At 50.1% G+C, this 12,315-nt stretch overlaps 2 protein-coding genes across 9 annotated transcripts in view; both read right to left on the reverse strand.

Moving 5' to 3' along the window:
* DDX49 (DEAD-box helicase 49) overlaps positions 1-5,818 on the reverse strand; it is a 139,812-nt gene extending 133,994 nt beyond the window's left edge. The window contains exon 1 of the mRNA XM_057417449.1: positions 5,811-5,818. Coding sequence (XP_057273432.1) covers positions 5,811-5,818 — 8 coding nt within the window. The remainder of the gene's footprint in view (positions 1-5,810) is intronic.
* CRTC1 (CREB regulated transcription coactivator 1) overlaps positions 1-5,887 on the reverse strand; it is a 39,817-nt gene extending 33,930 nt beyond the window's left edge. For 3 of the 8 annotated variants that reach the window (XM_057417448.1, XM_057417444.1, XM_057417441.1), the window contains exon 1: positions 5,693-5,887. In XM_057417448.1, coding sequence (XP_057273431.1) covers positions 5,693-5,878 — 186 coding nt within the window. In that variant the 5' untranslated portion in view covers positions 5,879-5,887. The remainder of the gene's footprint in view (positions 1-5,692) is intronic. The other 5 variants (XM_057417443.1, XM_057417442.1, XM_057417447.1 and 2 more) reach the window with 3 other exon arrangements.
* Positions 5,888-12,315: the final 6,428 nt, after the last annotated feature.

Here is a 12,315-nt window from a genome sequence, read left to right on the forward strand (position 1 = left end):
TTATGCATCTAGTCAGAGCAGGAAACTGCCTTGGCTAAAGCTCACCTCAAAAAACCCCAAGCCCACCAGTTTGATTTTGCATGGTCAACTCCTGATGCAACTCACTGTGCTGGAACTCACACCAGCGCAGTGCTGGGCAACCACAGGAGTCAAAGCTTCCACGAGCTTAAACAGGCCCGATGCTGCTGCCTCAGCTTGATCTTGGTAAGGTTCAGTAAATGCTTTGTAACTAAAATCACCAGCACCCATAAATTGATTATAAAATCCAAACCAAATGGTTAGTGCCAGAAGGAGAGGTCTGATGAACAGCAGATTAAAATGCACGCTGGTTCCTCATCAGCAGAGGTAATCCAAGATGCACACAAAACAGAAATGCAGTTTACATGCTAAAAAATAATTCAAGGAGTCATCTGATTGAGAAACAGAGCTACAGTTAAAAACTGGTTTTCAACACCAGCCCTTACACAACCACGTTAAGGGCTTCGGGGTTTCCCCCCTCCTTTTTTTTGCGCTGTGTCAAACAGCTCTTTTTCGCTGCATTTAACAGTTGCTGAAGAAGGTCTGTGCCTTGGCCACATTGCTACTAAAATCATTTTTCAGTACAACATCTTCTTGAAAACTGCTTAAAGGAACAACTCCTGTTGCAGCGCTCTGCAGCCTGATGCTTTACTCAGGCAGAGAACACTCACTCACCTCTGCCCTGCTGCTGCTGCCAGCACATAATTCAGATTAACACAGCATCAACTCCTGCTCACTGATGCTTTTGCTGTGTCTGTAACTTCCACTGCAGGTTTGCAGCTCCTGTATCGGCAACTCTAACCCAAAGTCATCATCAGAATTACACACTTCCATTTGTAAATACAAGACCAAGAAAATCACTATCCAGACATACAAGTTTCCAGGATCTTAACTACAGGCCAAGCTCAGCTATTCAAAGAATGGCTTTGCAGGGAAACCCCCACATCCCCCTCGAAGAGTTGGAGGAGCTGACTGTACATAACCTTATTATTCTCTTACTAAATGAGTAGCTCCTATAAATGCAAATTACTGCGAATGCTCTCCACCACTGAAGCCAAAGAAAACCGAAATGCAGCACACTGGTTCCATACATTCACCCCGCAGCGGTTGTACAATCGTAGTTTCTCGTGCCTACAGATCCTCCCCAGCTTTGCTGCAGCATAAACACAGGCAGACTTGGCCACTGCACAGAAAAAGAGACTTTGGGAGCTGAAGCAAGCAGCTTAACGCAGCGTAATGATGGAATAATCATTTTAAAAGTCACGGTCTCCTTTAAAACAGCACAACAAACCCTGCCTGGGGTCACCAGGAGAAAGCTCACACTGGGGCCGGAGCGTGAGCTCCCCAGCAGGGCACATCAGGAGTCGCTCGCTGTTTACCTTGGACAGCTCAGAGCAGCTCAGGGCAGCGCAGGGTTGCACAAGAACAGAGATTCTTTGTGCCCCTGCGGGGACCTCACCTCTGCACCTCACTCCCCCGACTTACAATGATTCTTTCAAAGAACTCACCACACTGCAGCATTCTGTCGCTCAGCCTGTGTCTGAGGATGTCCACAGCTGGTGGCACAGCTGCTGCGACGTGGGGAGCACATCTGGCCACACAGAACCTTACACACTTGGTTCTGTGTCCTGCTCCAGCAGGGAAATGAGAGGGAGATCACAGAGGAAGCCTAAGCCACCTCTTTCTTGTAAGTGTGCAAATTCAGGGTCCAAACCCTGGATCCAGGAGAGTAACAAAGAAGAAAAACACCATCTAGAGCTTGAAAAATCAACATTGCTGTTTTGAGGGAACCTCATGATACCATTACCTTGAACTAAACTACTTGCAGCTGAAGGCATTCATCTCCGTGCTTGGAGGCCTCAGTCCTGATTGTGATGCATTTCTTTAATATCTTTCAGACATTCCAAATACTATTATGTAGTTAGGAATTTCTTTTCTATCAAATTATTTAATAAAAACATGCTGAAGACATTAGGAAACATTGCGACACTGCGCCATCATCATTAGTGCTTCTCAGTTTTAAACCCACAGATTAGCATTCCTGCTTTAACTAAGCTTTTACATGCTGGTTTGCATACTGTCTACAGCAAACCATGTACAAAGACATTCTGATCTCCTCCACAGCCAGTAGGAGCAAGTACATGAGTGACTGTCTCATGTGAAAGTACAATCCAGCTACAGGGATGTGTGTGCCTGTGGACATGTTTTATACACAAACTATGGGGTTTTTACGTGATTTTTATTTCATTCCCCTTCAGTCAAATGGCCACCTATGGATAGCTACACCATTACAATACATCCTGCTTGAAGAAATTAAACTCAACCAGGAGCTTTGGGTTCAAAATATTCAGGTTGAAAATAAAGCCACCAACTTTTTACTCCCTGTGCTTTTGACCAGCACAGGCACACGCAGCTTTTGGTAACACCTACAAATGCACAAGCAAACCCTTTCACAGCACTAGCACACAGGCTGATAAAGCACTGAACTGCATACTTGGGGACACAGAGAATCAGGTTTGTGTCACTAAGGTCATCACTAGAGACTGCTGAGATGTGTTAGCAGCAGCTCACCAAGACACCTTCTGCAAGTGGCCTGCACGCAAAGCCCACTCTGCCTGCAGGAAAAGCCTGTCTGGAGGCGCTGGGATTTTGCTGAATGTTTCCAAACATCACCATTAACCTGGTTTTTCTCCCCCGTTTTCACACCAGTAACATCCACACCAGCACAAGCTCCCCACGTGGGGCTTCTGGGGAGTTAGGGGGTTTCAGGGGGGGCCTTTCTCTCAAAGTAAGACTGCAAGGTCCGTAAGAGGGAGCTCAAACACAGCTCCGGCTGGAAGCCCTCAAAACTAAGGGGTTTTAACAATGTAGGTTACAAAAAAAAAAAACAATTGTGGAATCCTGAGAGCATCTTCAGCTGAATGAGAACCACCTTTAAAATGCACGTCATAGCTGCACCCAAATTTTCTTTAATAATCTTACATTCTCCATCATCTGAAGAGCCATACATGGAACAGCTCAGCACTACCTGTGGTATCCTGCATGTTCATGTCTGGTTAATTCTAATTTGCAAGGGCAGCAACAGCCTTGAACAGTGAATCCAACTGGGCTGTGTTACAGAAGAAATGGAGAGCAGGCCCTGGTAAACAGCCTCTCCTTGAGCAACCAATGCAGTTCTGAAATTCCATGTCTCACATAAAAAAAGCAGCAGAAACAGCAGCAGAATAAAGGAGTCAATGTCACACAGGGAAAAAAAGCCTCCCCCTCTTCTCACCCACTTTGTTACTATGGGACTCGCAGAAATCTCTGGATTATAAACACGAAGGTCCCACTCACAAGACAATTAAGCAGCTCCAGAGATTCTATCGGCCACCCACCCACCACCACGACTCTCCCCAAGGTCTGTGTCTGCCAGCAAACCCAATACACGTTCTGCAATGTGTCAGCTCCAACCAGGCCCTGGCTGCTCCCGAGAACAGGGGGAATGCTCCTGAAACCAAAGGGATTCATTTTTCAAAGGAATTCTCTTTTATTCAAGTGAATGGTGAGGGCAACAGAGAAAGGAGGAGTTGACATCATGTTCTAGTTTGTCCTGGGCAAGAAAGAGGCATCATAACTTCAAAATCTCAGCTGGAGCAACCAGCAGGAATAGGCAGAAGACGACCAGGTCAGAAAGGAACCTCAGAAACAGCACGTGTGGAACAGCAGTTCCCCGGTCTGCTATGACCAGCCCCAAACACGAAAGCAGCCAGGATGGTAACACTGCAAACACTGCAAAAAGACAATTACTAATAATGAAAAGGCAACCGAAATTCTGGGCTGCTTCCACAAACTGAGTAACGCATCTGCACAGTGACAGCAGCAAAGTGTGTTTTGCCAAATGAAATGAGAGCAAACGGCAAAGTTGTGCTTAACCCCTTTTTGCTTTTATGCTGCATTTTAAACACAGATGAAATCATGGAATTTAGAAGAAAAAGTCTACAAAGAAGACATTTTATTCAGCTATTTGGTCAGTGTTTCCATCACTTCAGTACCCAGAATCCTCAGAAAACTTATTCATCTTGGGTCCTTTCCTCAATACCAGGTTCTTGAAAATAAGATGGGCTTCCATCTGCAAAACCAGGGTCAGGAACCCTCAGATTCAGGAAGAACTGAATCAGGATTCGGACTTATCTTGCGGAAGGTGACTGCTAAACCTAAGAGTTAACCTGCAATTACAGACTCTCCAGAACACTCAGCTCTCGAGTGGCTGCAAAGACCAACCACCAAAAGGCAAAATCCTGGGTACTGAGCTACTCAGGCAGAGATGCAAGAATCAAGAAGGCTCCATCGACTGCAAACATCCCTAAAGCATCCTGGCTCTTCTCTCAACTAACTCCATCAAGAACTCCACCAGCATCCTCTAAGAGGCATCACCAACAAAGCTTTGGCCTCGCGCCTTCCCAAGCAGGAGCTGTCAGAAGCACTGTGGCCTTTCTTTGATATCTGACCAGCAGCAGCACCAATTCCAAACAAGGATTCCCCCTATCCTGACACGAAGGAATAAGAGGAAACACGTTCCTGTAAATCCAAGGGTATGTTCTCCTGTTCTCGCATTCCTGTGAAGGTTCAGGCACAAACAACTTCAGAAATTTTCCTTTAAACAGTTAAAAGAAAACCCAAAACGTTGACACAAGCAAGTGAGGCAAAATCCCTGCAGAAAAGCTCTGACATCCCTATGTCTAAACCAGAAGAGGCATCTGATGTTTGGAAAGCACATTTGTTATGCAGGTAATTTCTGCTGATGGGCTTTGCAGAGGCATCACAAGCCAAGGAGGGTTTGGAAGTGCAGCAATTTGCACCTACGACAACTGGAGTGTAACAGGAACGACATTAACGACACCGAGCCCAGCAGCACCCACCCAGGCTCTGCACACCCATGGGTGCTCCACAGCAAGGGAACCAGGGCTTTACCTGCCCGCACTGGAGGGATGCTCCGCAGGGCCCTGCGGGAAGCAAGCGCTCCTTAGGTAGGCAGGAGTAAGGCTGGGACCCCCCCCCCCGCCCCAATCTGGGCCGAAGAACCGGGAGACCCCCTCTGAGATACGGGTGAGGAACCGAGCCCCCCCCCCTCAGAGCCTGTCTTGAGGAACCGGGGACCCCCGCTCAGAGCCTGACGAAGGAACCGGGACCTCCCTTCGATCCCGGTGAAGGAACCGGAGCCGTCCTCAGCCCCATCCCAGGGCAGAGCTGTCTCCCCCCCCACCCCACAGGAACCCCCGCGCAGCCGGGCCCGCTCCGGCGGAGCCATGACGGAGCTGTCCCGACCCTGCCACGGGGCAGAGCCCCCCCTCCGCCTCGAGAACGGGGGACTCCCCCTCCCAATGCGCGCCAGGCCCTGCCCGGCCGCGCCAGCCCGGCGGCAGGTGCCGCTCTCCGGAGGATGCTCCGGGCCGGGGCCCGGTACCCGGGAGGCAGATGGGGGGGGGGGGGGTGTTAACGGGGTACCGGGGGGGGGCCAGCACCGGGGGCACCGCCCGCCCCCAGCAGGGGGCGCTGCCCGCCGCCCCGCCCGCCGCCGCTGCCCCCGGGCTGAGGGGAGCCGCGGGGGGCGCCGCCCCCCCCCCCCCCACCCCTCCGGAGCCGCCGCGGCGGGGGCGCGCGGGCGGGCGGCGGGGCGCGGCGCCGTCCTCACCCGGTGCGCGCGGGTCAGGCTGAGGTCCTTCATGACCTCCTCGAAGGCCGCCGTCTCCTCCGCCTGCTTCTGGTTGTGCAGCGCGATCTTCTCGCTGAATTTCCGCGGGTTGTTCGAGGCCGCCATCTTCCCCCGTCCGCATCCCCCTCCCCGCGCCGGAGGGGGGGGGAGGCGGGCGACGCGCATGCGCCGCGCACGGCCCCGCCGGGAGGGACCGCAGCGCGCGTGCGCGAAGGGAGGGGGCGGTGAGGGGGCGCGCGGGCGCATGCGCGGCGCCGGGCGGGAGCGCTGAGGCGATGGCGGCGGGTGTGTGCCGCCGCCGCCCCCACTGGGTCCTGGTGTCCCCCTGAGCCGGGGCTGGAGCCGCTCTGCCATGGGGACAGGCTGAGAGAGATGGGCTGGAGAAGAGAAGGCTCCTTAAGGGGAGACCTTAGGGCAGCTCCAGTGCCTGAAGGGGCTGCAGGAAACCTGGAGAGGGGCTTGGGACAAGGGATGTAGGGACAGGCCAAGGGGAGTGGCTTTAACCTGCCAGAGGGGAGTCTGAGATGAGCTCTTAGGCAGGAGCTCTTCCCTGTGAGGGTGCTGAGGCGCTGGCACAGGGTGCCCAGGGAAGCTGTGGCTGCCCCATCCCTGGCAGTGTTCAAGGCCAGGTTGGACACAGGGGCTTGGAGCAAGCTGCTCGAGGGGGAGGGGTCCCTGCCCGTGGCAGGGGTTGGAGCTGGAGGAGCTTTAAGGTCCCTTCCAACACAGACCGGTCTGTCGTTCTTTGCCAAGGCAAAACAAGGGTGTTCGTGTGTCCCCACTGGGTGCTCAGACACCAAACTCCTCCCAAGGCACGAGGCAAGTTCCAAATCTCTAAAAAGCCAGGTATTCTTCAACCAGCACATCTAAACTCTCAGTTCTACATCTTGGTCTTCTGTCTAAGCTCCCTCAGGTTTGCTGCCTTGGCTTAGAGGGGGTTTTCCCTCTGGATGGAGCAGTGTGTGCAACAGGGAAAGAAAGGGAGGAGAAAACAAGCTATGCATTCATTAGCAAGGCTTTTAGAACGAGCAGCAGTTCCTATGCTGCCTCTTAGAATCATAGAATCCAGCCTGGTTTGGCTTGGAAGGGACCATCCAGTTCCAACCCCTGCCACAGGCAGGGACACTTTCCACTAGAGCAGCTTGCTCCAAGCCTGTGTCCAGCCTGGCCTTGAACACTGCCAGGGATGGGGCATTCCTCCTGCAAGATAAGCAGAGCCCATACCCGCACAGCAGGAATCTGGTACTAAGGTCCCAAATCAAGTCCTGATTCCTGGAAGAGGTTCAGGAGCCCGGCACTCTCCTGTTTCCCTGCTGCTCAGGTGTGTTGTCCAGCGAAGCAGCAGCTGAGCCTGCGGCTGTGTTCTAAGCTACCAGAACAAACTGGAGCCACGTTCCGGTGCAGGCACGTCCCTGCTGCGAGGGGAGCAGCAGTTCCAGGGAGGACCGCCGGGTTGGAACACAGGCTTAGGCTGCTAAGCCATTGATTCCAGCTGTGCTAACATCAGGTGGGTGCAGAGCGCTGTGATGTGCAGGACGCACGCATTAGGCAGTAATAAATCCTGTTTCCCAACACCCACATGGTGCCCTTTACACTTTCCTTTTTACAAAGCACCACTAAATCAAGTGGACGCTCTGGGTTTTCGTGCATCGCTCTGGCCCTGAGCAGTGCTCACTCCAGTAACCAAACCCTGTCGTGGCGAGAGCAAAGAAATGAAGCTCCATGCTCACTTCCATTGCTGATCACTCCGGGGCCTTGGTTCTCTCAGTTTACCAGGCATTTAGAATTATTTCCTGCCCCCATAAAATAAGAGATTATAATTATCTTGTGCTGCAAGGCTGTTGGAGATGGATGGGTGAGACTCACTTCAACAGCCAGGATTAGCATTAGCCACAAAGTCACGTCCTACCCTAAATTCTCGTTGCCAACTTGCACTTCCAAGTTTATAATGTGGTATGAGATACCATCGCACAATGCAGAGCTGGGCCTGAAAGCTCATCCAGGCCCTGGCAGGCTCAACCCTTCCTCTGTCATTCCTGACAGATGTTAGTCTAACCACTTCTTGCATTTTCCACTGGGAATAAACAACTGGAATGCATATTCAGTTAAATACCCTCGAGCTGTGTACATGAACAGCGTATGACCTGCAGAGTTGGCATGTCACACTAAGAGCATATAAATCACAAAGATTTAGCACTAAGATACCCATAATCCACATTGGTTTTGCTCGAGAAGTGAGATGATTATAAATAATTTGTTGAGTTATCCTGGATTGAATACCATAGGTGGTAATAGCAAACATCTAGAGACCCAGCTGGCACTCTGCCTCTTGTCTAGCACCAAATGGTGAAGTGCCTAAGATGAAACTTGATAAACTTTCCCCTCTTGGATCTCCTGGAGATTGAAGAGGGTGAAATCTCCCATCTGATGGCTCCTGGTTTGCAGGGAAGGAACGCAGATGGCCATGGGGGCGGGGGGGGGGGGGGGGGGGGGTGACGACTTCCTCCCTTAAGAAGACTCCCTTTTCTTATTGTTTCGCCTGTGCAGCGTTATCAGATGGAATTCCAGCGTGCAACCTGGCCCCGCTCCTGTTCTTAAACTCTCCCGTTTGAAAGCCGTTTGCGTAACAAACTTCTCTTCAATACAACATTTGTGTTCAGAGAGTTGCCTCTGGAATTTCTCACCCACTCGCAGCTCCACGTTTTGGGCTGTGGGTGGATCTGAGTGGCTGCTAAGTGCATGACCCAGCAGACAATGTAAATCTTGACTGCATTAAGGCATTGGCAAGGAGACATTTCAGGCGGGTGCCAGGTTTCCTCCTTCCTCCACTGAAGGAGATATGCCATGCATCTAACAGAATGATGAGCTCATACCCTTAACTATTATTTATGTCTCCTGCCGTCTTCACCTTGAGCACATATGGGGCCATGTGAGAACAACTTGATCTCACTAGAAAGCTGCGATGGGATCCCCTGAGACAGCAGTTCTGTCTCCTCCAGCCTTCCAGACACGTTATGAAGAAATTTCTTGTAACTGAGAACCGGAGCTTTGCTCTGAAGCAAACAAAGAGGCGTTGGAGGACCGGGCTGTTGTGTTCACATCTGCTTTTGTTACAAACAACTCCTTACTGAGCAACCTGCACCCAGAGCAAGAGGCTTGCAGGGAGGAGCTGGTGTTTACTCAGTGCTTGTTTGTTATCCTCCAGGTCCTTCGGAATTGCTCTGGCAGATGAGATCCAGCTACTTCCGTATTCTCCCTTGGAGGCTTCAGAGGAGGGTGTGAGGTTGAACAATTTACACAACAGCAGACAGCAGGAGGCTGTGCCCTCATCCACAAAGAAGACGACTTCTTTTTGCCTACAAAGGTTTTGATCTCCCACTTCAAACTGTTGCTCCTGTTGACATTCCCATTATCCTCAGAGAAGAATATCCTGTGTGAAGACCACAGAATCCCTACTTCCAACACTTCTGAACTGAGCTCTGAATTGTACTTTCAGTAGGAGAAAATGCTCTTGTTTCACTTGGGATTTGTGACCATTTCTTTACTTTAAGCTGTCCTTGTTTCCGGAGGGCAGATAAAAGCACCTGAATTACTTTCTACACTACTCCTTGAATCTGATGAGCAGTCCAAGCAAACCAAGTGGCAGTCACACATGTGGCTTGGTTCTGCTCTGTTGTTACCAACATTCCCTTGTCATCCTTCCAGTTTAGTTTCTTTACCATCCCCTGTAAAACCTAAACTTACAGCGAGTAAACCAACATTGACTACTCAAAGGTACTACTCTCATTTCTACAAGTCACATCTCCCGGTGCTCTGAAATACTTGGCAGCCACACAGAGGATTCTGTTACTGATCTTTTTTTCCCAGAATTGAGCTCGGCTTCACGCCACACTAATGCAAGAAGTATTCCCATGATCCTGAGGTGATGTGGTGAGCTGGTGAGGCAGTAGGCACTTTATGTCTTTCCAAAGATAGCACTTGGAAGGCAGGCAAAGTGTTCTACATGGGTACATTCAGAGTCTGCACTAAAAGGGAGGCACCAGGAGGAATCGTGTGCTTCAGTGAAACAAGCAGGAAGCTGGAAAAGAGTTTTTACTACTAAGAGATTACACCATTGCAAATCGAATTGTAGAGCAGAGAGAGAAGCATGGCTGAGAGCAGGATGTTTCCTTCCACAGCCGCCTGTCAAATCCAACTGCAGAGAATTTAGTGACATTCTATACATAAAGTAGCAGGAAAAAGTTTTCTTTCAAGATCTTGTGGTTCAGCTTCAGAGATGTGCTGGAAGGGTCAGAAGGAACAGATTTACATCCACACAAACCCCATCCAAACAGGTTTGTAGACATTTCCTTAACGTTCATGTATAACAAACAGCTACAGGGAAGGCAACAATACCTGGTGTGAAATGGCACGACGCCCAGGCCTTGTCCTGCTCTCTCCTCCTACTGCAGAAACACAAAGCAGCAGATTTTCATGCTGAAAGTAGTTAAAAAGAAGAGAAGGCTCTAAGGGTGAAGGAGAATTCCATATGGTTTTCCTAGGAGGCTTCCCAGAGTCAACCACCTGCCTACTCCTCCTCTTCACATCCCAGTGCAAAACCAACCCTCTGCTATTTCCACACCTTAGGACAGTTGTCTACTTGCAAGTTAAAGGCTCGATGTTCATACCAAAGATAATAAGAAAACTCTGAGGGTGAAGGAGAATTCGGGGAGGGGGGGGGGGGGGTGTTGCAGGTACAGTTGTGGTTGCACAAAAACCCAACATACAGTCAAACCAGCTGAAAACCAGCTGAGCATCTGGCCTGGAATGGACGGTGCTGTGCTGGCTGTTCATGGGCACGTTTCTAGGTTAATGCTACCAACAGAAGCGGGAAGGAGAGGATCCCTCCTCCTCTATGCAGCCCCACACAAAGCAGAGGAAGGCTGCTGCAAGCAGCATGGGATGGCTGCCCCAGCCTGCTCAACCCAAGGGCTTGCATGTGGAGAGAATCTCTGCACATCCAAGGACCAAACCTGAACCCCTTCCATGATATATGCCCTGATTTTCCTAAGAAATAGCAAGTAGACACTTTTGGCATAAGCTTTCACCATCTGAGAACCCCAAAACATGCAAAATTCAGGTCCAGACATACTAACTGCACTGCAGGGCAAGCTTTCCTCTTCCAAACCTCAGGGAAATTCATACATTCCTTCTAAATCCAGTTGTAAACCACTGTCCTTAAGGCACTAATACTGAATGCAAGTATTGATACTGCCAAAGAGTAAAACTGCAACTGAAAGAGTATCACATGTTTATGCATAACCCCAGGCCACAGTGGGGGGGGGGGAGAGAAGGATGTAGTTAAAGCAAACTTTGAGACACATCTGATTACAAACATCAGCAAGCAGATGTAACACACTTTGTAGTGCATTTTTAAAGCATTATGAATGGAAGATACACATCCAAACTATCCACCTCAGCTAAAAGGGTAAATCCTGCTCGAGGTCCTGCAGTGTTAACGCAGCACGGCTCCAGTGGCTGCAGAGGAAGGCTGCAGCCCCCGAGCAGTGGAGCCAGGCGCGGACTGGCTGGGGGCCTGCACAAACAGCCAGGAAAGAGGTCGTTTTATCAGAAGCCATAAACCAGTTTCTGGCTAATTGTTTGACAGGGGCCTGGGTGTGAAACAGCAACGGCAGCGCCCTCGGGACCCAGCCCAGAACCTTTGATTTCCTTTATAAAACCTCTGGAAAGTTTTTCCTCGAGCAAATTTTCTGTTTTCCATTGCAAACTGCAGACACTGCTCTGGTGCTGCCCTCCTGCAGCCCCCCCCCTCCCCTTGCTCCCTGCTCCAGCTTTACCCTTTGTCTCACAATCAGAGGCTGATTTCAGGTTGTGCAGCTGAACCAGCAGCTGTTTCCAAGCAGAAAGCACATTCTGTGTTCACTTTATGGAACGTTCAGTGCTGGAGCAGTTGAAATTGTACCTGCCCCACAAATGAATTCTAAAACTCCTCTGTGAAACTCTACCTAAAGTTGAAATATTCAACTGAAAAGTGCCAAAGTTGTGTTACTGGAGCTCAGTTTGGAAAGAGAAACAAAAGTTCAGGAGTCTGTGGGATGCTCCTGTGCCTACTCACCATTAAAATGCAGAGGAGAATCTAGGCTGTCTCTGTAAAAAACTAACTCCAAGGGAGAGATGCCTGTGTGATATATAGATGCTCCCAGGTGAAACTCAAGATAGCTGAGCCCTCTGCGGAAGGCAAGGCTGACCTGACATGCCAACACACCCAGGACAGACTCTGGATTTATTCAGCCACATTCACTTTTCCTGGTGCTCGAGTCACAAGCGATGAAATCTCATTCATTTATGCAAGCAACTGGAAGATTTATTGTAAATAAAGTTCTGCACATTACACAACTGGCTAAAAATCATAATTAGAGTTGCACTGGGGAACATGTTTTATTTCTTCTGACAGCAGTCTGGCTTCAATAAGCCCAGCAGGATAAATGGCCCAAAAGTTTGCGGAGTTTCGGCAACTAAAGACCTTATCACAGCCATGGAAGTGGAAATGTCTGACAAGGTTTGATGTGGCTTGCGAGTGGTCCCGAGCACTTCTCCTGCAC

The sequence above is a fragment of the Pezoporus wallicus genome, unplaced genomic scaffold (genome assembly GCF_028554395.1).
Source record: "Pezoporus wallicus isolate ANWC-B61680 ecotype Strahan unplaced genomic scaffold, APGP_CSIRO_Pwel_v1 contig_13865, whole genome shotgun sequence".
NCBI classification, from domain to species: Eukaryota; Metazoa; Chordata; class Aves; order Psittaciformes; family Psittacidae; genus Pezoporus; species Pezoporus wallicus.